We start from the raw sequence: 27,890 nt of genomic DNA, 5'->3' as shown, positions 1-27,890 counted from the left end.
AAGTTGATTTGGCTGTTGTGAAAGTTACACTCGGAAATCTGATTCCTAGGGAATCAGAAAAAACACTTGTTGAAAAGGCATTTCTCCTTTGTCCCTCTGCAGGAGGCCCTTTTCCACAACTGGGTGTGTAGTTATCCATAGATTCCTCTACTCCCGATCCACCCGCATGTCTCTCACTGTCCCACTGCTAAGTTCCAGAATATTAAGAATATAGCACATGCACAGAGTGTCTTGAAGCAAAATAAATAAACGTTATGCTATCTTTTCAGAAGTGTCAGAATTTATTTTGAACACAGAAATCTCAGCGCAAAACATGGATTTTGGCTAAATTAGACCATTTGTTCAACCGACAAACTTATGCCAGCCTGATGCCTGTTTACCCCTCTGTCTCGCTCAGCATTGGGTGCTGCTGGGATTTTGAAGCAAAGGAGGAACCCGGCTCCTTCTATCTCTGTCTCGGTGGTTTCTGAGCTTCCTGTCAAAAAGCCCTCACAACACGGAAGTTCCCTGTGGGTGAGATCGTGGAGTAGAAGAGAAAGAGAGCCCCTGAATCATCAGATGAGGCCAAGATGAGCCGGAGGGCCAAGCAAGGAGTCCGGGAGCAGCTGGACAACGTGCCATCCTCCTTACTCCAAGACCATGAAAACCAGCAAGTGTTTGAACTCCTGGGCAGGAAATGCACGGTAATTTTCTCACCATCATGGGAAATAAGGCCTTGGTAGGATCTGGAGATTCTCTTGGGTGCTGGGGTCATGGCACAGAAGGAGAGCAGGAACTTGCAACCAGGGGACCAGCTAGTTGTGGGCTAAGACGACGGGGCTGCACCAGCATACGCTGAAGTGGGGCTCCTGTTGGGGCCCTACTGGCCTCCACCCACACATTAGGGTTGCCAGCTCTGGGCTCAGAAATACCCGGAGATTTGAGGGTGAAGCCCAGGAGAATGAGCTCAAAAGGACCTAGGTTGGGTATAAAAGAAGAGGTTGGATTTATACCTCGCTTTTCTCAACTGTAAGGAGTCTCAATGCAGCTTTTAAACTCTTTCTCTCCTCACAACAGCCACCTTGTGAAGTAGGTGGGGCTGAGAGAGTTCTGAGAGAACCGGGACTGGCCCAAGGTCACCCAGCAGGCTTCATGGGGAGGAGCAGGGAAACAAACCGACTTCTCCAGATAAGAGTCCTCTGCTCATGTGAAGGAGTGGGGAATCAAACCTGGTTCTCCAGATTAGAGTCCTCTGCTTGCAACCACTAGGCAACGCTGCCTGGCAGTCCACCTCCTGAAGCTGCTGTTTTCTTCAGGAGCAGGGGAACAAATGTTTTAAATAAATGTGTAATAAAGAAAGAAGTGGTTTACGAAACCGACTTCTCCAGATAAGAGTCCTCTGCTCATGTGAAGGAGTGGGGAATCAAACCTGGTTCTCCAGATTAGAGTCCTCTGCTTGCAACCACTAGGCAACGCTGCCTGGCAGTCCACCTCCTGAAGCTGCTGTTTTCTTCAGGAGCAGGGGAACAAATGTTTTAAATAAATGTGTAATAAAGAAAGAAGTGGTTTACGAGGTTTGGAGATCAGTTGTAATTCCGGGAGCTATGCAGCCCCAACCTGAAGACTGACAACCACACTTCCTCAGTCACCTGTCTGCACCTGTGCTCCCAACGGCCCCGTTTAACAGGAAGGGTGTGTGCGTGGGGTCCAGGTTTCCTGGGCCTGCCAAATGACAGTAGCACTTCCAGCTGTGCGCACAGGCCAAAGTTGTCAGGGAAAGGGTGTGAAGATGGTATAGGCAACTGAGCGTGGGCAGCAGGAGAGCTTGCAAGGGAGAGAAGGGTGCAGGGGCAGGTGAGGGCCCGCTGGCTGCCCAGGGTGCCCCCCAAAACTTGAAGAGGTGCTGTAATATGTTGTTCTCAAATTTAGGGAAACAAAGTGAATCGAGTTGGGTTTGGAAAGCAGAGACCAGGTGCCTTTAGTCTAGCCTCTGTCTCTCGGCTTGATCTCTCTCTAAGGTTGATCCCCCACTGACGAAATAGCACGTGATATTCACGGGGGAAAAACAGGTTTGGCGCAGAACTTTCCACTGCGTTCTGGGCAGTCACAGTTCTGGCGCTCCTTCTCCCCCTTGTCATGTGCTTTTCCCGGACCTGGATGAAACTGGACCTTTTCAAAAACGCCGTGATCCATCCGGGACGGAAGGGAGCAGTGGGGAGGATCGGGGGTTGAATCTCCCGCCCTTGAGAGTGACGTGGAACCTCCCATCCAATCAGGGCGCAGTGGGCTGCGTGCGCATCGCACATAATGCACAGCCCTTAAAAAAATTTTTTGCGGAGCTAAGATCCACATCTATATGAAGCAACGTGGGGCCGGAGAGGAAGGGGAATGCTTCACTGAGTAAAAGGCAATACAAAGTAGCGCTAAACCTTATATCGACGTGGATACGAGGGGACAAAGCAGCACGGGAACGGGGCTTGCCCTGAATCGCCCGTTTCCCCGTAGAGTTGCTCTGCGCATGCTCGGCGTCCCTTTTTCATTTCCCGTACCCGAGATCGACGTGGATATGAGGCAATGTGGGGCCGGTTTTGAATGTTTCACTGAGTAAAAGGCAATACATAGACGCGCTAAACATCGTATCCATGTGGATATGAGGGGACAAAGCAGCACGGAAACGGGGCTTGGCTTTAAACGCCCGTTTCCCCGTTTCCGCGTATGGTTGTTCTGCGCATGCTCATGCAGACGTGGATCTGCAAGGTTGAAAGTTAAAAAAAATCCCACCCCAGCACAACGCAGCAGCCAATCAGGAAAGCCCCTGAGCGAATCGCACGACCGATCCGTGGACAGTGGGGAGTTTTGCGTGGCTGCTGCGTCGCCAGGAACAGGGGTCGTTTGGGGGCCACAAGCTGCAGTGGGGACCATGAAACCGTGCTCAAAAGGTCCCGATTCTTTCCAAACTGGTTTGTATCTAGTTTCATTTTTTCAGTGGGGAATCGACCTAAGCGTTGTTTTCAGGAGAAATGCTATAAAGTGATGGGGTAGTAATTCTGCCAGGGAGGAGAGGCCTTGTGTGATATAGACTGATCTCGTCAAATTTTGGGAGCTAAGCAAAGTTGGTACTTGGAGGGAAGACCACCAAAGAAGGCTGTGCAGAGGAAGGCAATGACAAACCACCTTTGCTTCACACTGGCCTTGAATGCCCCATTGCTTGGAGTTACCAGAAGTTGGCTACAGCTTAGCAGCAGTTTAACACTAGGGCTGGATGGGCTGAGTGCAGCCATAAGCAACAAGAAGGGCAGTCGTCAGGGGGGCCTGAAAGGTCAGAAGAGCGGGGGGGGGGGGATGATCTCGATTTGATTTCTCCATATTCCATATGTACTTTTGTAAACCTTGCTTGAGGTATGTAGATTCCCTTAAACATTTGCGCGCTTAAAAAATGGCCATCGGTTAATACTGGTTTAGAATGGCCTCGCTTGGGTTGGTTTCAAAAGCAAGCAGGTGGCAGCTCCGGAGGAGATACGTATTTGACTAATGCGTCCTTAAATCCTCCATATTTGTGTCGGAAGCGGTTGAGGGCATCTGACTGGGAACCTGATGTGTATAATAAGGAACAGCCAGCAGCTCACCACTTCAGCGCTGTTTAATTTGCAGGAAATGGGGAGGAGCAAGCACAACCACTTCCCCAAAAGAGTTCAGGCAGCAATGACATAACCACAAGGCCTGGGGTGGGGTTGCAAGTCATAACCCCCACCCACCCACGGCTATGTTGAAAAGCCAGAACACGGTCAGAACACAAAGACAATTTCCTTCGTGGCCAACAGATGATAGACTGGAGATGTCAGATATGTTATATTTTTAACAATGCCGCTGAAGGTATTTATTCCTGTAAATTTGTTTCCTGCCCACCATCCCTGAGTGGGGTACAATAATAAAAACACAATTTAAAAAATACAATTATAAAAATTATATAAAATACAAATATAAAAAATATCTAAAAACCAGGCGAGAGCAGGTACGAAAAGGGAGTATTGGGGGGGAACAGGGGGGGATCACACAGAAGGGGTTAGCTGTATGCCCGGGTACAGAGGGTGCGCCGTCTTAGCCAGGCACCTAAACACCTGCAGAGTTGTCACCTGGCAGACATCCGGGGGGAGAGTGTTCAAAGACACTTGGGCCACCACAGAGAAGGCCCTTTGCATGGTCCCCTGCCCGGTTCTCGGAAGTCGACTGTTAAATAAAAACCGACTCCTTTCATAGACCAATGCCTCTGGGCCTCATCAAAGTTCTCCACAGTAAGCATATCCAATGCAAAGCAGAGTTGTGCATCCTTAAACCCTCTGTTCACATGTGCTCCATTATCTAAAATTGGGATCTCCTTGGGGCAAGGAGTTTCAGTTTGTTTATTTATTTGCTTATACTACTCTGCAATATGCCATGACTGTTGGTGACATGGTAAGTACTGATTTTAATGCTTAAGGATATAGAAAACAACACAGTCGCCAGCCTTTAAGCACCTAGGTTGCAAGTGAGGGTGTGGGGAAGGCACACTGAGGACAACATATCAGGCGTTTTTCAACAGTGTTTCTTGGTAGGTGCCATGTAAGGTTCTGGAACAACAGTCAATAATCCAGACTCTAGATGTGGAATCAGTGGTCTTTATTGTGCTGCCACAGTGACCATTACTGCAGAAAGCCAGATGTGGGGATCGTGGCTCCTGCGGACACGTCTATTTCCCAGATTTCCTGCTCGAACTCCCCCCTTCCAGTCTTCCCACAGATTAACAGAACAACAGACTAACAGGTGTGAATAGCTTTGTTATGTGTTCTAAGTGTCTCAAGGACATGTGATAGTCTTCGCTTCAAACCTCTTCCTCCCCCTTGCCGGAGACCTGAGCAAGGATGCCTGCTCACTATGTTGCAAAGCACAGCGATTAAAGTAAAAAGGTCCATTCACATATGGCAGGTGTGACCTTGGGCTCCGACTGGGCGATGCCATGCCAGCGAGAGCCTGACGTGCCACTTCTTCCATTGTAGATAAGAGCCTTGATGAAATTCGATCTTCCACACAGCATTTAAAGGCATGGGAACCTTGCATTGCCTTTAGTATCGCGCGACTTTATTGTTCATGCCTTCGAAGACTCCTTCCATTCTCTTCCCCCCCCCCCCCGCCATTACGGTGGGCAACCCCTCCTCCCAAACTATGCACTTTTCAAGGAAACAAAATGAAAAGTTGGGGCTGCTTTTTAGTGAGACACAGTCTCTGTGAGGCACTATTTCAAAATGATCAACCACTGGACCTTAAACATCCCTAAAGCACAAACTGACACGTTAACATGTGATTATTTCTTTTTGTTGCTGGGCCAATCTATGGTTTGGGGGAGGGAGGGTCTGTCATTTAAGGGTATTTTGCATTCAGCACAACAAGCTACAGCTGAATGGTCTAAAGTGCGACTTAGATCGCGCTCAACATTTTACTTTGGTTTCACCTCATGGCTGCCGAGTTATCAATTATCTCCTAATATTCCTGAACTTAAGATCATCGGTCCTGTTCTTTCAGATCAGGGATCTTTTGTTGAGCGATCACCTTCCCCTTAGAAGAAGAAGAAGAGTTTGGATTTATATCCCCCCTTTCTCTCCTGTAGGAGACTCAAAGGGGCAGACAATCTCCTTGCCCTTCCCTCCTCACAACAAACACCCTGTGAGGTAGGTGGGGCTGAGAGAGCTCCGAAGAACTGTGACTAGCCCAAGGTCACCCAGCTGGCGTGTGTGGGAGTGCACAGGCTAATCTGAATTCCCCAGATAAGCCTCCACAGCTCAGGAGGCAGAGCAGAGAATCAAACCCGGTTCCTCCAGATTAGATACACGAGCTCTTAACCTCCTACGCCACTGCTGCTCCTTAGACTTGTTTTGTTTTATAAGGAAGGCGATAATGTGGAGCAGTCATCCTCCAGTGAGTATCTACCTTAGATTACTCTGGTCACCAAAGCTGGCATCAGCTACCGAAAACTTACTTAGCTCTCCCAGAGTTACTAGTCTTAAATCCTCTGTTCTCACTGCAGATTCCCCCCATGGGACAATCTCTAGGTCTGAATCCCTCCTTGAGCAAGTTGTGGACACCCTTTTGAAGACCTGTGTTGAGGTACCGAGGAATAGTAGTGAGGGAACGGTTCGATAGGGAATGCTTGGAGTGTAACAGTCATATTTATTTATTTATTTATTTATTTATTTTATTTTTTTGAATTTGTAGACCGCCCCATCCCCGAGGGGCTCTGGGCGGTGCACAACAATATTCATTACAATCAGTAAAATTATTAAACCAATAAAATCTATTAAAATCTATTAAAATCAGCGGTCAATACAAAAATATCAGGCACCCCAAAACCCAATTTAATTAGAGGCCTCCCTAAGGAAAGGGAACGGCCGGACTCCCCTCTAAGAGGGTAGCATATGGTGGTAATCGAATATAGATTTACTCCCTCTATCAGAGCTACAGGGGATCTAGAGCCCCTGACCAATCAATTAATACAATGTAGGAATAACCTCCACTTGTTAATCAAAAAGAAACAACTCAAACACATCAATGCTCAATGGGAACGTCTTCACTCAGCAGTGGTTACTAACAACTCTAAGCAATTTTGTGCTGTGATTAACAATGTTGACTGAGGGAATCGACCTACTCCTACTTGTATTGCTCTGCTGAGGGAATTTGACCTACTCCTAGTCATGACATTTGGCACGACTGTTTTTGCAATCTTTTTAAAGAAGGCACAATAAGAAATGGGCCTCCCTTGACCGCACCTCCAAGTCTACCAAATTGGTCGCCTGTCTCAATACAAGAAGTGACCGAGTTACTAGATGACCTGAAAGGAAGGGAAGCCCCTGGCCCTGATATTATTATCCCAGAGGTTTTGAAATTAACTACCGCCTGGTGGGCCCCCATTCTGGCTACTCTCTTCACCCAAGTTAATAACTTGGGCATGCTTCCTAAGTCTTGGCTGTTAGCAACTGTGGTTCTCATTTACAAAAAAAGGGGATCACTCAGACCCAGCTAATTTTCACCCCATAAGTCTCCTTTCTATAATTGGGAATTACTAAGGCTGCTTCATTCTCATGTAGTGGGGGCTGAACAAATAGGCTTCTGTAAAGGAAAATAGCCCTTAGACCATGCCTTGGTGTTATTACATTTATTCGCTTGAATCAAACAAACTTTACACCGCCTTCATTGATTTGAAGGCAGTTTTTTACTCTGTTCCCAGAGCGTTGCTTCAGGCAAAACTGGCTGATCATAACATTGATTCCAGACTTCTTTTCCTAATAAGGCAACTACATACTAACACCAGCTGCCAGATTAGGTGCTCCCAAGAGGGCCATTTGTCTGATAGTATCCCCATTTTTAAAGGGGTCAAGCAAGGCTGTTTCTTAGCCCCTACCCTTTTAAACCTCTTTTTAAGTGATCTTCCCCCTGCTCTTTCTGAGGTTAATAGTCATGCCCCGAAGTTAGATCCATCCGATGAATCAATTCTGCTATATGCAGACGATGCTGTGCTGCTCTCCCATTCCAGAGTTGGCCTTAGACACTTCATGAAGCGCTGTGAATACAACAGATTGGCAATCAGTTATGAGAAAACCAAGGGTTTTTTTTTTCTAAACATCAGAAGAAGTTTAGTTGGGAATTAAACAACATCCAAGTTGAGCAGATCACATGCTTTAAGTATATTGGCCTTTTCTTATAACCTATCATGGATATCCCATAGGAAGTCACACTCTCAACAACATCTAATACTATTTATGCGCTTGCACTGTTTTTTTATAGTCATGGCCATTCCTTCATTCCTCCAGCTCTTAAGATCTTTAATGCTAAAGTTGGCTCACAGCTGCTTTATGGAGTCCCAATATGGTTTCAGGCAGTTAATTACTCCTTGAATTCCCTTCAGTCCAAATTCTTTCATAAAATAACAGAACTCCCCAATTGTGTGCCCTTTGCAGGACAAAGCTCCTTGGAATTAAATGCTTGGCTCAGGACCTTTAAGTTTTGGCTACTTATCCATTATTTCACAGATAACAGTCCCCTGGTTCACCTGTTGCTAGGCCAACCCTTGGTTCTCTCTGGCTGAAAAGAAAATTGACTGTCATTGGATTCACTTCATTCCTTGTCCTATTCAGAAGCTTATAAAAGACTAAAAGGTCAATTACTGGATAGGGAGTTTTCCAGTCTCGTTACAGCAGCCATGAAAACCTTCTCACCTCTATGCATTTCTCAATCCATTTGAACAGAGTCACGTGGCCCATTCTTTACTCTGCATAGTTAATCCTGTTCAAAGGAGTCCCTTAATGCGTGGTAGGTTTAATGTTATGCCTTCTGATTTTTTTACTAGGCAGATTCAACAATATAGAAAAGTCTAACAGATTGTGCCCTTGCAATATTGGACAAGTTGAATCCTTGGCCCATCAATTATTGCATTGTTTTAGATTTAAGGGAATTAGATCTAAATTTGTGAACTTAGATCTCCCTTATTCCAAACTGATCTTCCTGATTTATTCAGACTACTCTATTGGTTAGATAACTCAGACTCCTCCTTCTGTGTGATGGTTGCAGATCTTCTTTTGGAAATAATACAGAGTCATTAGTAATTTTTATATATTCTATGTTTATTATTTTATGCATTTTATGTTCATTATCATACCTTTTGTTATATTCATACATATTTTTTCTGTTATTATTATGCCAATAAAGCCTTACTGAACTGAACTGAATTTTGCATTCAAAACCTTAAGGCTCCCACTCATTGGCTTGCCAACTGCTACCACTGCTGCCATGCTGCACCTCATGTGGCAAAGAGAGTATCTCACAGTGTGGTGGTGGCAGCAGTGGCACCAGTTCCTACTACGACGTCCTTGTTCCTACCACAAATTCTAGCTGTCTGCACAGCGTGGGGGTGGCAGGGCTGATAGAGGCCCTTTCAAAATGGTTTTGGGTTTTTCTGCAAACTTTTTCTCCCAATTTGCAGAACCGTTTTGCTCTCCACGTAGCCCTAATCTGTAGATTTCAGTATCCACAGAAAGCCTCATTGAGAATTACATATATTGACAATGTTCTTCATTCTCTGGAGACTGGTAAATGATTGGGGAGACTAATTAGGGTGTGGCTTTTAGGGAGGAACAGTTTGAGTCCTGTCTGCTCAGCAGCCTGAAGAAAAAAAACGCCCTGCCCTCTCAATAGAGGCTTACGAGGATGCTATTTTCCTGGTGATTGTATTTACCTCAGTATCATGAACGTTACCTGCCAATTTCCACACAGTAAGCTTCTGTCCAAGGGACGGGACATTTTTTTCTCCTGATTGTTGGCAACCCTGGATTTGTGGTTTGTGGGAGGAATGGTGGCAAGAACAGGCAACCATGGGACTTAAGCAGGGATGGAGAATTATCTGGAGAGAAGGAATGTCGATTATCGGGTGGTTTTCAGAAGTAGCACATGCCTCCAGCTCTTGGCTCAAACATTTCTGTTGGCTCCTCCTGCCTTTGTGTTCTGAGCTAAGGGAGACAACTTATACCTTGTTCTTTCTTCATAGGCCATGGTCACAACCGTAGTCCAGCTGTACTTGGCCTTGCCCCAGAGCACCAGAATCTGGTCCAAGCAAGGATGCGGAGTCCTGTGCTTCGTGAAGGATAATCCCAGGCGTTCATATTTCATGCGCTTCTACGACCTGAAGGTACCAGACACCATCATTGCCCAGTACAGTTGTTGACCTCCAGGTGATAACCGGAGATCTCCCGCTATTACAACTGATTCCCAGGCTACATAGATCAGTTCACCTAGAGCAGGGGTAGGCAACCTTTACCACCCAAAGAGCCATTTGGACCCAGTCGCCTGCTCCATGGGGCAGAGGGGGAATGGCGGCCATGGCCTGCCCGGTGCTGCTTGTGCTGCGGGAGGCGGCAGCACCGGGTAGGAAAACCCCCTCTGCCCCACGGAGCAGGCAGCCATGGGGCAGAGAGGGGATGGCGGCTGCGGGGATGGCAGAGGAGGGAAAGCGGCTGCTCTGGAGGGACATGCCCATGCTACCCTCCGATCTCCAGGGGACAGAGGGTAGCGTTGGCGTTTCCCTCCACCCCTCCAGAGCAGCACTGGAAGGAGAGGTGAGTGGACGCGAAAAGCAGCATCCTCACGCATGGAGCCGCCTCTGGTTTGGCCCCTCCACTCACCTTTCCTTCCAGCACTGCTCTGGAAGGCTGGAGGGAAACGCCAACGCTACTCTCCAACCTCCAGGCCACGCGGAGCCTCAGTATAAGGCTGAAAGAGCCGCATGCGGCTCTGGATACACAGGTTGCAGACCCCTGACCTAAAGAAAATGGCTGCTTTGGAAGGAGGACAATGGCATTAGAAGTCCCTTCCCTCCCCAAATTCGGGATTCACCCCCAAAATCTCCAAGTATTTCCACTTCTGGAACTAGCAGCCTTATGATGTGACCTTGCGTCCCATCTCCAGGAGAGGTTTCGTGCCACCATTTTGTATTTCTACGATTTCATGCAAGGAGCTGTTCTGATTGAAACTAAATGAAATCCTCTACGGAATGATTAAAACACTTCAAATCCAGGCCTGTACAACTTACCACAAAATTTTAGCACAATTGATCTGCCATGCGTTGCGTGCCAGAATAAACCACCTGTTTTTGAAGTCTAGGGCAGGCCCAAAATAGATTTATACTATATACCTGAGGCTGCCAATCTGCACGTGGGTCTAAATTCCTCTGAAATTACAACTGATATCCAGACTACGGATATCAGTTCTTCTGGAGAAAATGGCGCTTTTGAAGGGGATCCCCAAGCTTTTTGGGAATTCTGACACAGCATGGTGAGCACAGTAACAAAATGGCTGCCGCAGGAGACAGAACCAGCCACGTACAGATTGCCACAGCTTCACTTCAGTAATGTAGTGCAGATCTTTGTCCTGTGACGGCATTTTAAAATATCTTATCAACCAAATCTCCAGCAGACAATGAAAAGCTCTACTTGGCCCCGTCCACTTCCTAGAAACGCTTGGTGGGCACTAGAAATGATGTCAGAAGGTGGCATGGAACCCACAGGGGCTCCATTGGGGACCTCTGCTGCTCTATGGTAGACCATATCATGACAGTGGTGGCGAACCTATGGCACGGGTTCCAGAGGTGGCACTCAGAGCCCTCTCTGTGGGCACACATGCACAGAGTCTGTCATGTGAGGGGGAAAGTGCTGTTAAACCCCACTGATTTTCATGGGAAGAACTAAAGCGCGATCCTTTACCTTTGAGTAAGTTCGGTTGCTGACAATGGGGCTTGCTTCTGAGTAAACCCTCCTAGGGTCGTGATTCACTCGTTCGAAGAGTTGCATGGTTGCTTCAAAGCAAAACCACCGACTACCACCAAGCTTACTCCCGAGTAACGCACGTCTCGGAGCCAACTGTTTTTTCTAAACTAAAACCTCAGCATTCAGGTTAAATTGCCGTGTTGTCACTTTGCGATAAATAAGTGGGCTTTGGGTTGCAATTTGGGCACTCGGTCTTGAAAAGGTTCGCCATCACTGATCTATGATGAAATCCCTTCATAGTCATTGTTCCCAACTCTCCAGGAATTTTCCAGACTGGAGCCAGCAACCCTACGGATAGGCTTGGCACCTTATGCCAGAAGTGAAGAGCAAATGGGCCTGCTGATGCTACATTTAGTCTGGTTGTGAGAATCGGGACAAAACTGGAGAGCTGCTGCTGTGTATATAAATCTCTAACTCTTACATTTTGTCCTGGCCTTAAATATGTCCTACAAGTGGAAATAGACAGACAAGGCGTACTGTGATCTGATAGGAGCCCGTCTGGCTTGCTGTCTGTTGCAGGAGAGGAAGATGATTTGGGAACAGGAACTGTACAACCAACTTGTCTACTCTGCCACCACCTCTTACTTCCACACCTTCCCAGGAGATGTGAGTACTGAGCGGCAGACACACGGGTATGTGTGCCAATGTGTCATATGGAGAGGACACTGGAGGGGGAGGCATCATTGCCACCTAAAATGCATCAAGGTATCAGCCGCGTTGCAGAGGCAAATGTCCACTGGGGCAAGATTTCTTGTACGGACATATTTCCCCGAGCCCCGCTTTCACTTTCCTGTTTCCCGATGGCTAGCAACACCACTTTAAGCACAAGATTTATTTTCTTCACGGCCAGAGTGAGGGAGATTTGCCTCAGATGGACCGCTTTCCTCCACCCACAGTCAGCTGACCTACCTGCACCCCTCCCACTCCCTTGCCTCCCCCTTCCCCCTTGCGTATATATGTAGAATGGCATATGAAGAAGACACTGGAAGGGCAGGTATTGCCAGCTAAAAGCGGGGGGGTGTGTGTGTGGCGCTGGATTTAGTTACTTTCACTGGGTTCAGTTACTACTACCAACCATCGTTACTGGTGTGTTGAGCTGTGATTTAGGAGCTGGGGATGTACAGTGGCTATTTCTGCACAACACAAAGAAAACATCTTGAGGACTGAAATAGAAGTGTCTTGCGGAGGAGTTCTGCACAGCTTTTCCCCCAAAACATTTTATTTCAGTTCAAAATGTTTTATTTAAGATCTGCTAAACTAGTGATCATTTCCCCCCAAAGTGGTTTAAAAGCATTTTTGGCTTCCTGTGCAGAGATCAGGAAATGTTTCATTTCTCCTGCCCAATTTTGAAACTCTCACTTTTGTTTCTCCGCTGCCTGCTGCCTGCCATTTCCTTCGCTTCTCCATGCTGTACTATGGACTTTTTTCCATCTGTCACCCCTGCTGCCCACCGTTTCTGACATTGCTGTGCACTAATAAACTCAGTATTGCCTGCCAATTAAGCGAATGTGTCATTTTTCCATTTAAAAAAAAAACTTCCTGTGAGTATCTTCAAAGCTACATAGACACGATATGAGAGTCAGCAAAAGGCTGTGCATAATTCGACTCTCCATAGCTTCAAGGATACAACAGCATTTTTTTTTTAAGGAAAGAACCCTTTTCACCTGGAATACTTAATTTTTCTGTGCTATGTGGACAAAAAACCCTAAAACGATTCTTTTCAAAACGTTTGCAAAACATTTTAAAATGTTCTGTGCAGAAAAATCCAGTGTTGCCGGGAACATCTAACAACAACATGGTGCTCTTATTGCTTGCAGGAGTGCCAGGTGGGGCTCAGCTTTGCCGACGAGGACGAGGCATTTCACTTTCAGCAAACTGTGGAAGAGAAGATCCAGAAGCGGATCCAGAAGATAGGTAGGCTGGAGGAAGGGGGGGGGGGTATTCCCCTCTGGGGCCCTCCGTGGTCTGAGGAAGTGTTGTGGGCTGTCTTCAAAATGGCTGCCCCAGAAAAGAACGTTCTGCTGTGGATGGCCACTCGAGGGGCACATTTCACACGATGAACAAAGGTGCCACAGTGGCCGTCTGCTCTGCTAAAAGCCACCAAAGGACTGGTTTTTAAATGGAACAGGAGCTGGTAGGAGGGAATGCTAACATTAATGTTAACATGTGATGTTAACATTCAGGCGCTGTTATAAAGAAGCAGGGGCAACTGGATCAGCTTTGTCCAATTTCATATCGAACTAGCGATTTAACCTTAAGGCGAAGGTACAAATTGTGTCAGCAGTTACGAGCGGGTGAAATTGACAAGAGATTGTGCATTACTGCAGCTTTAATTGGCTGAAATATATGTGGGGTTTTTTTTTGTGGGGGGACGACCTATTTCTGTTCCTTCAGATAATGGCACCGGCTGTGGTGGGATGTTGTTTTTTGGCCTCCATTTTGTGTGGGTTGTTCTCAATGGTAGAAATAGAGACTGAGACATATTTTGAAATGCTGCTTCAGTGGAATTGCACAGCAAGGCTTGAGCGCCGCCCGAGGCAAAAGGGGAGCCGGGGTTGTTCTTTTGCATCTCATAAGACATCTCACTACCATTAGGAATCGTGCGCTTTCTGTAGTCGCGTGGGGAATACATGTGAGTGAAGAGACAAGGGGGGGATTGGGGAGGTGGAAACGTGAAGAATAATTTCACCGAACATTTTTCCCAGACACAAAGTTTGACCACTTGGAAAATCTGTTGTAAGCGGTCGGTGCATGTGGAAATGGTCTGAGGTTTCCACAGCAAGGGTAAAAGCCAAGTGGGAAAGGAGCATTACAGTGGGAAAGCTGGGTAGGACGAAAGAATTAAACAGTCCATCCAAACCTGGCCATGAATTTACAAACCTGCAGCTGTACACATAAAAGAGGAAAAAAATTGCAGAAAGGGAGCATGGGAATGGTAATTTCTGCATGGCTATTTGTCCGGGCTTGGATACTATTGGGAAGCATGTTTTCCCCCACAAGTCTCTGGTGTTCCCTCTCATCCAAAGGAAACAAACCTCGGTAAATATATCTCTGGAACAGGACTTCCCACTACTCAGAGAAATTGGGCATGTTTACCAAAGACGAAGCCTGTTCCCCAGCTCATCCATCTCTCCCTTTGTCACAGAAAAAAGAGAACTACCACCTCCACCACCTCCAGTCAACGAAGGTATGCATGCTTCCTGTTATCTGGGACTTACATTTGCTAATTCCTTCCCTCAGAAGCTGCCATTTCCTCCAGGGGAGTTGATGGCCCTTTCTGCACAAATCACCCAAACCGTTTTGAAAACGTTTTCAGTCCCTCCCCTTTACCATGATGTATTTCCACACTCCGCTCTCCAAAATGATTCCTGGCTGCCATTATGTAATTTTTTCCCTTTTGTTTTGAGTTCTGTGTTGAACTGATGTTTCAGTGCCTGAAAGCACCTTCCCGTGATTTTCCATTCCTTCTATAATCAATGTCTTGAAGGTTACCGAAATGAAAGAAACCAACAGAAATGAGTAAATGAACAGGCGCAAGGGAACGAAGAGTGAGATGGGGAAATGGCACAGAGGAGGAAGTTCAGGGGAAGCAGAGAAGCGTGGGAAACGTCATCAGTAGATCGCAGAGCAACTTAACATGTTTTCAAAACCTTTCAGCCAGAGAATTGTTTTAAAAGGGAATTAATTTAAAATGTTTGAGGCTGGAACTAAAATGTTTGGGGGTAAAAACAATGCAGAACTTCATGGAGGAAATGTTTTATTTCCTTCCCCAAAACATTTTAAAAGGTTTGTATGAAAAGGACCAATATCTGTAATCTGGAGGTCACATAATTCTGAGAGAACTCCAAATCTCCTCCCCCCACCCCCGAGGTTGGCCACCCTATGCTCCTTTGGGTATCCTCTGGGGAAAGAATATTTGATATTTGGGATAAGAAGTGTTTAGCATAGGCTGACCAGCCGTCCCGCTTTTGGCGGAACCGTCACGCCTTTAAACAATTTGTCCCGCGTCCCACGGGTTCTACAAATTGTCCCGATTTTTGGGAGGCTGCTGCACTGCCTTCTGGGGCGCAAGGCAGTGCGGCAGCCTCCCGTGCGCCCGGCCGCAGGAGCGCATGGCCTTCTGGGGCTTGCCGTTTCCCGCCCTGTCACAGGGCAGCAAACGGCAAGCCCAGAAAGCAACTTCCTGACTTGACTGTCGTGTCTGTAGCGGCTGACGCTTCCCCTGTCCCGGATCACAAAGGTGACCATCTGGTCACCCTAGTTTAGCGCTGTAATAGCTATGGAGTTATGGAGTGGCGCAGTGGTTAAGAGCAGGTGTACTCTAATCTGGAGGAACCGGGTTTGAATCCCCACTCTGCCACTTGAGCTGTGGAGGCTTATCTGGGGAATTCAGGTTAGCCTGTGCACTCTCACACACGCCAGCTGGGTGACCTTGGGCTAGTCACAGCTTCTCGGAGCTCTCTCAGCCCCACCCACCTCACAGGGTGTTTGTTGTGAGGGGAGAAGGGAAAGGAGATTGTAAGTCCCTTTGAGTCTCCTACAAGAGAGAAAGGGGGGATATAAATCCAAACACCACCTCCTCCTCTCTTCTTCTTCTTCTTCTTCTTCTTCTTCTTCTTCTTCTTCTTCTTCTTCTTCTTCTTCTTCTTCTTCTTCTTCTTCTTCTTCTTCTTCTTCTTCTTCTTCTTCTTCTTCTTCTTCTTCTTCTTCTTCCTTCTTCCTTCTTCCTTCTTCTTCCTCCTCCTCCTCCTCCTCCTCCTCCTCCTCCTCCTCCTGCCCCTCTTCCTCCTCCTGCCCCTCCTCCTCCTCCTGCCCCTCCTCCTCCTCCTCCTCCTCTTCTTCCCAGGCTACAGAAGCATTGGTGTAGAGCGGGGGGGGGGGGGAGGCATCCTAAGATCATGGTTTCTTTTGGGCCAAACTATGGGAGACATCCAGCCATAAGTTGACTCAGATTCCTCTGACCCAACTCACATTCCTGGCAACCAGACAGGAAGCAATGTAGGGTCTGAATCAGTCTGGGGCGGTGACTTGAAGGGAGGTTGCTCCTTCTGCTTACCCCCAAGCCATTTTCTCATCCTGAAATGGTCATGTGAGAGGCACTATTTGCCCCATTACGGGGCTGGAAATGCACTCTGTGCACATTCAGAGCATGCGGGGGAAAATGCCAGCAAAACAAGTTGGCAGCAGCTCTAGTTCTGGAAAAGTAGAAGTCTGTAGTCAGAGAGTCATCCTGAGGCATTTGGGAGAGAACCGCCACTCATCCGTGCTCTCTTCGTCCCCATCAGAAAGAAGAGTAGCCCTTCCTCGGAGCCCACCTTCTGGAAGTGACTTGAACGGTAAGCTGCCTGTAGGTCTGGGGGATGCCCAGCCATGAGATGTGACAAATAGCGATCCAATGTGAATTTTCTGCCATAGGCCATCTCTGTCGGCACCTGTTGAAATGCCTGCTCGTTCTCTGACCTTGGAGACGTGTTCAGCAGCAGTTTTGCTTTTGGCTGGAGAAGCAAGGGTGTGGGCGGGCTTTAGCGTGGCCTTATATTTGCCGCTATGCTTATTGAATATCAGTTCGGGCAACCGCCGGTGGTGCACCCGTCACAAGTTCTCAATAGAATCAGATTTTGCTAGCTCTTGAGTGTGCCTTATTGATGAAGAGCATAGGCACGACCCTGTCCTCGCAATCACAACTTTGTGCTTAACATGAGGGAGAACATTTTTTAAAAAAGAAAATGAGCCTGTTTTTCATAGTACGCTAGGATTGTCAGCCTCCCGGTGGGACTTAGAGATCTGTTGGAATTATAACTGAACTCCTGGAGAAAATAGCAGCACAGCGGGCAACATCTGTTCTATGGTATACCATGGATGCTAGGTGAAACCTCTCCCCAAATCCTCCCTTCCATGGACACCACCCTCATGTTCCAAAGAACTTCCTATGGCTACTGGAGTTGTGTGTTCCGTTGCCAGTGGATCTATGTGATATTTTAGTCTGAAGCTTGAGAGGTGCAGTGTTGGGAAAACTGTAAGGAAAACTTGTCAAAAACATTTTGGCTTTTAGTTTTCCCTTATTTTTTTTAAGGGGGAAACGTACCAGTGCTGGCAAAAGGGGCACGCAGCCTCCAAAGCTAAATAAAAACATATTTAAAAGAGGGAAGAAGGAAGCCCAAAAGATTCACAAAGTGGCAAGCATTGCTGTGTGGGAAGCTCAGCTCCTCGTTCAGTTCGCTTACGCCGCATTTCATGTTCACAACAGGGCCTGGGAGGCAACTGAACTCCTCGCCATCGTTGGCTATGACCCTGGCGACTGTGGACATCCAGAATCCAGATATCACCTTTTCTCGCTACCGAGGACTTCCTGTTCCCACTGCAGTGGATAAAAAGAAAGGGAAAAAGAAGATTTCGAAGGCCGACATTGGAGCTCCCAGTGGGTTCAAGTGAGTGCTGTCAGTAGAGAGAGCTAAAGAGAGGTCTGGAAACTGAATGGAGTAAGACCTCTCTAGGAGTGCAATTCAAATCCAGCTCCCCGGTGGGAAAATAAGTGGATGCAGGTGGCTGTCAGTTGGGGGGTCTTTGCTCAATGGATCTCTTTTGCGATTCCTTTCCAGGCATATCCAGCACATTGGTTGGGATCCAAACAGTGGATTTGACGTATGTACCCACAGGGGTTAATCAGTGGATTTGACGGGGGGCGGGGGCAGAGGTGGGATCCAGCAGGTTCTCACAGGTTCCCGAGAGTAGGTTACTAATTATTTGTGTGTGCCGAGAGGGGGTTACTAATTGGTGATTTTGCCACGTGATTTTTGCCTTAGTTATGCCCCTCCTCTCAGCAGTAGCGCGCAGAACTTGGAGCAGTTTAGCAGGAGGTGCACCGGCGTGCGTGGCAGCCTGCGCCTGCATGCATTTGTTTCCCGCCCAAGGACCGGCGCAGTGGCTGCGTCCTTGCCACAGTCCCGCCCAGGAATGCCCCGCCCCTGGAATGCCCGGCCACGCCCCCGGAATGCCCCGCCCAGGCCCATTGGCGCTACGCCACAGTTTGAATCCCACCACCATGGGAACCTGTTACTAAAATTTTTGGATCCCACCACTGGCGCGGGGGGTGGAACATGGGGGGGGATGATTTCCTGGGTCTCCAGAAGGTCTGAGATGAGGAGTCCAAACAATCGCCTCCCAAGCAGCTGATCTTTGGCACTGAGTCTAGCCCTTACAGCGCATCATCAGTGCCTTTATGCCCGGGGTTCCAATTTTCCAGTTTATGGTGGGAGACCTCCAGGTCGCTGGAGCCCTTGCTTGCTGATGCTCATCTGACTGGCGAGTAGGAATTGGGGCCAAATGGAGGGTGTGCAATCATACTGGTTAAAAAAGAATCAAAAATAAAAATAAGGTCTCATCTACTGACCATAGAGTTCCTGGTGATCCCTAGAGCTACCTGGATGTGACAGAGACCTGTGATGTCTGGTAGTCCTAGGAATCACCAGGAACTCTATTGTCAGTACTTCCTGCAAATAGACGAGGCCTTAGTTTTCGTCTTAATTTTTCTCCTCAGATGCTGCCCGCCATGAATCTCCTGCAGGTTGTCTGGCAACTAAGCAATTATTTGGGTGGCCTTGCTGGCAATGACATGGGGCAGTGTTCCCCAATGGAGACGGGGGATAGTTGTAGCCAAAACCCTGCAGGCAGGGAACACACACACACAGCCTTTGAATAGCTGCTTCCTATTTCTATAAGTGTGCCCTAGCAGAAGTAGGGTGTTGTCACACATATTGGACAGGGAATGGGGTTTCAGGGTTGTCTGTTGGTTCTTTTTCTTTCTTTTCCAGAAGACCAATAAATTTTGCAAAACAAGCAGAGCCAGGGGCTTAATCTACCAAGATTCATGAGTGTGTTTTAGTTTAGCACATGAATTTTGATTTGTCTAGTTTGTTCCCACCAACCTGGAAAACTGTATGGACTGCAGGTGGCCCAAAGGTTGGAATGGCTTGGCTGTGCAGAAGGTCTGTTATGGGGATATGAATGTGCCATCATGGGTCCCAGGAGGCAGCTTCCATGTGCTTCCTCCTGAGCCCTATAACTCCATGATGGATTCAGTTTCTGTCAACTGCAGCCAGCAAATCAGCCATCAAGCAATACACGGACAGCTGCCCGTGTTCACATGTATCAACTCAAGAAGGCAGGCACTGCAGCACACATCCCCATATGTTGATGTCTCTGTTTCAGGTTAATAACTTGGACCCCGACTTGAAGACGCTGTTTTCCCAGGCAGGGATCAGCGAAGCCCAGTTGACTGATGTGGAGACTTCCAAGATTATCTATGATTTCATCGAAGGCCAAGGAGGGCTGGAGGCCGTGAAGGAGGAGCTAAGAAGGCAAGGTGAGGATCTCTGTGATGTCTGGTATTCCCCTGGGCCCCTAAGCAGCACTACTCCAGTTACCGAATGCCTTGCCCTCGTGGACTTATTTGGAATTTGCATACATTCATTGGAGCAGGGAGTCAAACAAAGTGCCAGATACTTTGGAGGCATTTGGCTATGAAGTCACAGTTGATTTATGGCAACCCTGCAAGGTTTTCCAGGCAAGAGAGATTCAGAGGCTGTGGCCTGCCTCTGTGGAACAACCCTGGATTTTTTGGTGGTCTTCCATCCAGATGCTAACCAGGGCCAATCCTGCTTAGCTCCCAAGATCTGATAAGATCAGGCTACTCTGGGCTGTCCAGGTCAGGGCAGAGATGAACAGAGGTGGTTCACCATTCACTTCCGCTGCATAGTGACCCTGACATGCCTTGGCAGTCTCCCACCCAGCTACTCACCAGGGCTGCTGAGCTTCCGAGATCTGCTGAGAACGGGCTAGCCGGGGCCATCCAAGGCAGGACCCTGATAGCTTGCTATATGCCGACAGTCATCCATTAAATGGGATCTGAGAAGTCGTATTTGTTTGTTTTCAGGTCCGTCGCATCCCCCACCTCCACCCCCAAATCGGTCTGGTCCCCTGCCACCACCTGGACACTCCCGAACTCTGCCTCCTGTCCCAGGCCCACCACCTGGTGCTCCGCCCTTATCAAACAGGGGTGCTGCCCTCCCACCCCTACAGCCCTCTCGGGGACCTCCCCACTCTCAGTGGGGACCTTCCCCACCAGGCCATCACTCGGCTCGACCTCCGCCACCTACTTCTGGGTCAGCTCCACCTCCTCCCCCACCTCCTCCCCCACCTCCTCCCCCACCTCCCTTCAAGACCTCTGGACCATGCCCCCCACCACCTCCCCTCCCGGCACCACTGGGTTCCGTGGGGACGCCACCTCCTCCTGCCGGCCCCTCAGACCGTGGTGCACTGCTGGATCAAATACGCCAAGGAATACAACTCAACAAGGTGAGATGCGCTGAGGAATCTCACTGGATGGGCGGTCCTGTGTCCGACTGCCTCCTTAGGGGTGGGGAGGGGGAGTTCTTTCCAGGGTCAGGGTCCTTGACATTTTTGAGCCAGTGAGTACTTTGGAAACCCTGAAACAGCATGAAGAAGAAAAAGAAGGGTTGGTTTTTTATCTAGAACCCTTTAGGATTAAGAAAAGATTGTCTGTGGTGCGTTGCATACTGGATGGGAAGAACAGTGACATTGTGACCCGCTATTGCTCATCTTGAAAATCCAGAAAACCCTCAGCCAGCAGCCATTGCAAGAGTCACAGGGTTGGGGGAAAAGCCAGAAGATCTCACCCATTACAGATATTGCCACAAGCAACAACCAGTCACCAGTTGAGCCAACCCGTAAAGCCAGGACTCTCAGCTCCTGTGTTACAAAATCAAAGGCTTTGGTTATGAGCATTCTACACTGGGCAGAGATAAAACTGACTGTGGAGATATGATCTGATATGACAGGGCAGCAGTGAGGTGAACTGCAGGGAGTCATTGATGCTGGTTTCCCCTCATTCCTGTCTGAAACTGCCTTTCCTTCTTCTAAGGCAGTGATGGCGGACCTAAGGCACGGGTGCCAGAGGTGGCACTTGGAGCCCTCTCTGTGGTCACACACACACAGAGTTCATCATGTGGGGGTGGAAAATCACCCCCCCACACACACACACATCTAGGCTAGCCTTGACCACTGAGCATGACGTGCACGCACCGCGGTGAGCAGGGAGGACTCGCCTGGCAGGCCTGGTGCCTGTGCTCTGGGTGGCTGCTGACCAAGGGAGGTGGGCACAGAGGAGGCAGAGATGCTAGAGAGGCACAGAGCAGTGCACGCGGGACTTGCTGGAGGCTAGAGCAGGCTGGCCCCTGCTCAGGCGGGTGGGGCGGAGGAAGAGAGAGCCAACCGTTTTTTTCTAAACTAAAACCTCAGCATTCAGGTTAAATTGCCGGGTTGGCACTTTGCAATAAATAAGTGGGGTTCGGGTTGCAGTTTGGGAACTCGGTCTCAAAAAGGTTCGCCATCACTGTTCTAAGGGATGAGAGTTAGCAGGTTGAAGGGAAAGGGACTCAGGGGCAAAATCAGTGTTTGAGTAATTCACGTTTTATAAATGAACTCTAGTGCAGTTATTCCTGGACATTTGAAGGTGGAGCCCGGGATGGGCAGGGTTTGAGGGGGGACAGATCTCAGCACAGTATAAGGCCATGCAGTTCATCTTCCAAAAGAGCCCTTTCCCCCCAGGGGAACGGATCCCTTTAGTCTGGGGGTCTCCACCAGTTCAGGGGAGTATATTGCAGATTTGCTTTCAGCTCAGCAGGGACAGCTTCCACATGGTTCAGTCAATAACAGCAATGGTTTCAGCAGATCAGAAAAATAAATACCCTATATACTCGCGTATCAGTCGACCCGCATATAAGTCGTGGCACCTAATTTTACCACAAAAAACTGGGAAAACTTATTGACTCGTGCATAAGTCTAGGGTGGGAAATGCAGCAGCTACTGGTAAATTTCAGAAATAAAAACAGATACCAATAAAAATGTTTTTAAATATTTATTTCAAAGAAAAACAGTAGGGCGTCAACAATAACTTTAACAGTTTTGAAGTGGAATATGTAACTCTCACAGGCAGTATCTCTTCAGAGTTTCATAGGGAAGATGCTCAACAAGACCCCCCCTTTTAAAAAGTCCCTTCAACACGGGTAGCTTATCATGACACAGTGAAGAGGCTTGCGTGGTGATGGCAGCCGCTGCCCCAAAGCAAGTCTTTTTTGCAGGTCTGCAAGCTCAGCTGGACAGACGTCCCACCTGCTTTCCAAAAACACTGGGTGGGGGCCAAGAAAGGTGCTGGCAGTGGCTGTACCCCAGGGCACCCTGTGTGTGTGGGGGATTCCTGCCACCATGGGCTCCAATGGTGCGGATTTCCCAATGAGTATGGCTCCCTAGCATTCGTGGAGCTTCCTGGCCTGAACAACAATTCTGTAACATATCAATTTAATATTTAATATTCACACCTATTCACTGAATGTTCGCTGTGAATGAAGCTACTGGCCACCTGTAGTGCAGCGAAGCAACAGCCCAAGGCTTACCTGGGAGCTCCCTTTGTGTCCACACAGCAGGGAGCAGGTGCAGAAAAACACCCTCAGCTCCCAGCCTTTTTTCGCTCACCACCCGTTCCCCCCACCCGCTCGCCACCCGTTCACTTGCGTATAAGTGGAGGGGGGCTTTTTCAGCACAAAAAATGTGCTGAAAAAGCAGACTTATACAGGGATTTTATAAGGTGATAGAGATTTCACTGGAGCCAAAAGGCTGTCTTTTTTTTTAGTCACTTTTCAGATATCTGGCATCTAACGTTCTGCTAGAAGAGATCAAAGGGTTTGCCTCTGCCCCACAAATCCAGATTACCCCACTGATCACCTCTCTATTCATTTCAGACGCCTGATGTGTTGGACTCTCCCCAACCCCCCGAACAAGGCTCCGAAGGGCTGGTGGGGGCTCTCATGCACGTCATGCAGAAGAGATGCAAAGTCATCCACTCCTCAGGTGAGTTATCAGATCTGGCATCATCAGATAAAAGAAAAGTCTGGGAGTCCCGGCAAAGGTATAACACAGGGGTAGGGAACCTGCGGCTTGAGAGCCGCATGCGGCTCTTCTGCCCTTGCACTGTGGCTCCAAGAGCTAAGCCACCGGCCCCATCTTTGCCCGCCCTGCAGGAAGCAGGGTGGGCGTACCAACTGCCCACGGTCGGCTGTGCTGCGCTGCGGGCTTCCCCTCTCGCCAGCCCCGTTGCAGCGGGGCGGGCACTTTCCCAGCGGCCGGCAAGGCCGAGCCACCGGCTTCATCCTTGCCCGCTCTGCATGCAGCAGGGTGGGCGCATCCATGCGCTTCTCAGAATGAGCGGAGTAAAAGGTAAAAAAAACCCCTATATATATATAGTGTTATCTTTATTTTAAATGTCAAAAATTATTTGCGGCTCCAAGTGTTTTCTTTTCCCGTGGAAAACGGGTCCAAATGGCTCTTTGAGTGTTAAAGGTTCCCTACCCCTGGTATAACACATAGGTGTTGGGGGGGGCGGGGTTGGTAAGATACGCAATAACTTCCTTGAGGTCCACTCATTGAATTGAAAAGTGACTCAAAAACAACTCAGAGGGCAAATCCCTGGGTGGTATGCTAGCCACTCCATTTAGGATATTTTTCTTCTGAAACACACAATAATAATGAAGTGTCCTCAAGTCCCAGTTGACTTAACAGCCACCCTTCGTGGGGCTTTTGTGGCAAGAGATGTTTGGAGCTGGTTTGCCATTGCCTGCCTCTGGATAGTGACCCTGGATTTCCTTAGTGGTCTCCCATCCACATAATAGTCCCAAACCAGGCTCTGATGAGAGACTGAGCTACAGTCTGTCTCAGAAAAAGATGTTAGTAGGGTTGTATATTCCTCTGCCACAGAACTCAACATGCCGGACCTTCTTTGTTGCAGAATGCTCTGCCTGGGTCCTAGTGCCTGCCTACCTACCTACTCCCACCCCACCCCCATTTGAAAGTTTGGAAGTAAAAATACAGTGAGCTATAAATGCTCTTGTATCAAAATACCATATTCAATAATGCCACAAATAATGGTTTTGACAAAGGCAGAATGTATAAATGAATGATAATTGTTAGATTTGATCAATACTATATTCTAATGTAGAAGCATACCGTTTTCTCAGCTGCTGCATCTCAACTGACCTTTCTAACATCTTTATCTAAGAAAGAGTATAATATGGGGCTATTCAAGCTACTAGAAACACATATTGATTTCTTTTAAAAGCCATATTTATCAATCAAGTACGCATCAATGAATCATCGATCCTTTTCCTCATTCAAAGAAGCAATTCAAGTTTCATTTTGGGTTCGGCATGTCAAAAATTTGGACAATGCCCCACTTGACTCTGATGATGTGTCAATTCTTGACATATTCATTTATTTAGGAAAAATGCAGTCCAATCATGTGTGGTGCTATCATGTATTAGATAGAGAAACATCAATTACAAAAATGACTCACACTCAGACAGGGAAAATAGTTGTCGTTGGTGTTGGTGAGCTCTGGCATGTCAACCGGAACATCTTGGCGCACGTTTGACGTTTGCAATCTAGGGGAATTGTGTTTGAGTCACTTTTCAGCTGTGTGGAATTTTGTCTTCTGAAAGTTGGAGGGAATTGGACTTGAGTCGTAGGATTCAGTGGTCCTACCCTCTATGCTTCTTCTCTGATCAAATTGGCAAGGGCATATGGACTTGCTTGTTTTGGTGTTAAGGACTCAGTGCAGGTTAAAATCACTTGTTGGTAATGTCTTTGGGGGTCTGGATGTACACAGGATGTGCATTCGTCCCAGTGTGGTGTAGTGGTTAAGAGCAGATGGACTTTGATCTGGAGAACCAAGTTTGATTCCCCACACCTCCATTTGAACAGTGGACTCTAATCTGGGGAACTGGATTTGTTTTCCCGCTCCTACAGGGAACCTGCTGGGTGACCTTTAGCCAGTCACAGTTCTCTCAGAACTCTCTCAGTCCCACTTACCTTGCAAGGTATCTGTCGTGAGGAGAGGAAAGGAGGCAATTTATAAACTGCTTTGAGACTCCTTATGGTTAAGAAAATTGGGGTATAGATCCAGACTCCTCCTCTTCTTTGAAACCCTCCAGCAAGGCCTTGCTGTCATGTATTTTGACTTCCTGGAAGCTCAGCTTCCTGTCACATATTTTGACTTCTTCTTCTTTATCCACAGACGACGATGAAGATAATGGAGTCGATGATGATGATGATGAATGGGATGACTGAGAGTGTTCAGCACCCAAAGTACCTTTTCTGCCCACTGGCTGTTGTCTGAATTGCTCTGGGCATTTTACTTGTATTGCTGCTTTGACAATGGCATCCCCATACCTGTTCCTCTACCCCACCCAGCAATCTGTGCAGACTTCTCTGAGATCCAGTAGCTGGCGGCAGGGACTGGGTTTCTTTAGCCCAGGCACCGGAGGGCCATTATTTTCCATTCTTCTCTCCAACATCACCCAGACCAAATCACAATGCATATTCTCTTCGGCGCACCTGGATGCTTTTCACAGTTTTAAAACTTGAGCCTGTAATTCTATCCTTTTCTCACCTTTGTTCTTGACAATACCACGTATAATCCTCTGCTTCTAACTTTCTAAAGGTCATATTATCTTTCACGCAACCCCCCACACCCCCTTTTCTTTCGTCTAGCCATATAATTGTGAGGGGTTTTCTTAAGTGGTTCCCTTTTTGAGGCCAATGTGCAGGTAGGAATAAGACTGGATGTATAGCAAAGCCCTGCCACAGAAAGCAACATGTGCTTTGTTAACTCAAGCAGAAATGCTCACGGTCTGGATTCTTTGCACCTTTTTTTAAAAAAACATTTTCTCTCGCTTTCATCATGGGAAAAAAACAACCTCAAGCTTTAAAATGAGGATTACCTGTTTACCGTCAGACTCGGTTGAACACTTTGACTGTTCTGTGATCTGACAGGAAAGAAGCCAGGGAATCTTTCTGTTGCTTTTAGTTTGTGCAGTCACCGAGAAACGAGGGCTGCAAACGGAAGTATTTTTAATGTACCTACTGGAAAAAATGTTCAAGTCAAAATAATAATTTAGAAGATGGCAAACTATGATGGAAGTACTGGAATATAGAGGGAATGTATAATCATTCATCTAAAAATCCCCTATGCATTTTGCCAACAGGCTTCTTCAGGGGAATCTATTAGTCTATTAGTCTTTCATTGTTTTATTAGTCTTTTGTTGGACTTGCAGTAAAGCTAAAAAATGTTGGATGCAACTACATTGAAAGATCAAAAGATCTTAAAGACGAATATGCAAATGAAACTTTTATTTGGGGACTCATGGACAGACACCTTGAAAACAAAAACATACGATTTTATTTTTATATATGACAGCAGCTGCAAGAATATTACATTCACAAAAATGGAAAGTATCCTTGATACCTAGAACAGAAGGATAGCTTATGAAGTTGTTGGAGCTGGACAAAACAGCAAAACTCATTTCTTTGATTAGCGAAAATAAGTTGTCTAAATTCTTGGATAATTTGAAACCACTGATAGATTATTATTTTTTTGTAAAAAAAGAGTTCCATTAAAAAGTTGATGATTTGTAGATTTAAGGAATGGAAGATTTTAAAAAGATATAATAGAGAAAAGTGAAATCTATTAGCAATACTAATTAAGAATTGATTTTATAAAGGTAGTTAGAGAGCAAGTAGTAATGTTTGTTAATAGTCAGTACCGATGAAATTGGAAGCCCCTTCGTTACATGTACTTTCTTCGTTGTTTTTTTTGTGTTTTATTTGTAAGCTTTTCAAGTTTTCATAATAAAACTTTAGGATAACAAGAGCACCAGTAGGTGGAACACTGTAATGAGAGATTTCCCCCCTGCTTCCTATTAGATCTTCACTAAACAATTTTAAAGGCTTTGCCTGTTCAAAACGGCCGTCTGGCAGCAGAGCTCTCCAGGATTTATGAATGGAAGATGATGCACAGTCCAATCCAGATGGGGTGGTGGTGGTAGTGCTGTGGGAGTGGTGGAGGGCTGCGCCAATGTGTTTGCCCCCTCCTCCAGCGTAAGGGGCACCCACACTGGTGGAAGAAGGAAAAATGCCGGTGTCTCACTGCTCCACAGCTCCGCAGTGAGCAAACCTGGAACTCTGGGCCACCAAAGAGCTATGCTGGCGTCTGAGCAGAAACCGTTGCTGGGACCAGGCAGGCAGGCAAGGAGGATGTGTGTGTGTGTGCGTGCGTGCATGCGCTGGAGCATTCAGGGGTGGAGACGACGAAAGGGTGTTATAAGACTGCTTGTTCTATGAGATGATTCAGGTGGATGATTCTGCATGTCCGAAGCGCCAGTCACCTCCGTGCGCTCCCCATCTGGATTGGGCTGTACCTCTCATTATGTAAAAGGGTAACGGGGCAGAGTGCAAGGGTCTGCTACTCCAGTCAGCAAACAAGACTCAGGAAAGTTTGAAGAGCTTTATTGGAACTGTGTCAGCCCAAGATTCAGGAAGCCAAAACTGGCGCTTTGTCCCCTGAACCCCAGTATATACCTGTAAGCTGCAACATTGCTCAACCCATGATCCCCCCTCCCTCGCACTTTCTGTTATCTGCAAGCTCTGCAAATGGACATAGCT

General features: G+C 47.4%; 1 protein-coding gene across 1 annotated transcript; it reads left to right on the top strand.

Moving 5' to 3' along the window:
• Positions 1-527: 527 nt before the first annotated feature.
• On the top strand, positions 528-27,105 carry WAS (WASP actin nucleation promoting factor). The gene is made up of 12 exons (XM_048490557.1): positions 528-683; positions 9,548-9,688; positions 11,841-11,927; positions 13,139-13,235; positions 14,467-14,508; positions 16,607-16,657; positions 17,569-17,749; positions 17,921-17,963; positions 19,530-19,683; positions 20,254-20,675; positions 23,138-23,246; positions 25,465-27,105. Exons 1-12 carry the CDS (start codon positions 570-572, stop codon positions 25,515-25,517), a joined length of 1,494 nt encoding a protein of 497 aa, XP_048346514.1. The 5' UTR covers positions 528-569; the 3' UTR covers positions 25,518-27,105.
• The last annotated feature ends 785 nt before the right edge of the window (positions 27,106-27,890 follow it).

The sequence above is a fragment of the Sphaerodactylus townsendi genome, linkage group LG03 (assembly GCF_021028975.2).
Source record: "Sphaerodactylus townsendi isolate TG3544 linkage group LG03, MPM_Stown_v2.3, whole genome shotgun sequence".
Classification (NCBI taxonomy): domain Eukaryota; kingdom Metazoa; phylum Chordata; class Lepidosauria; order Squamata; family Sphaerodactylidae; genus Sphaerodactylus; species Sphaerodactylus townsendi.
Note: the sequence above shows the minus strand (reverse complement) of the source record. Positions and strands in the feature narration are given on the sequence as shown.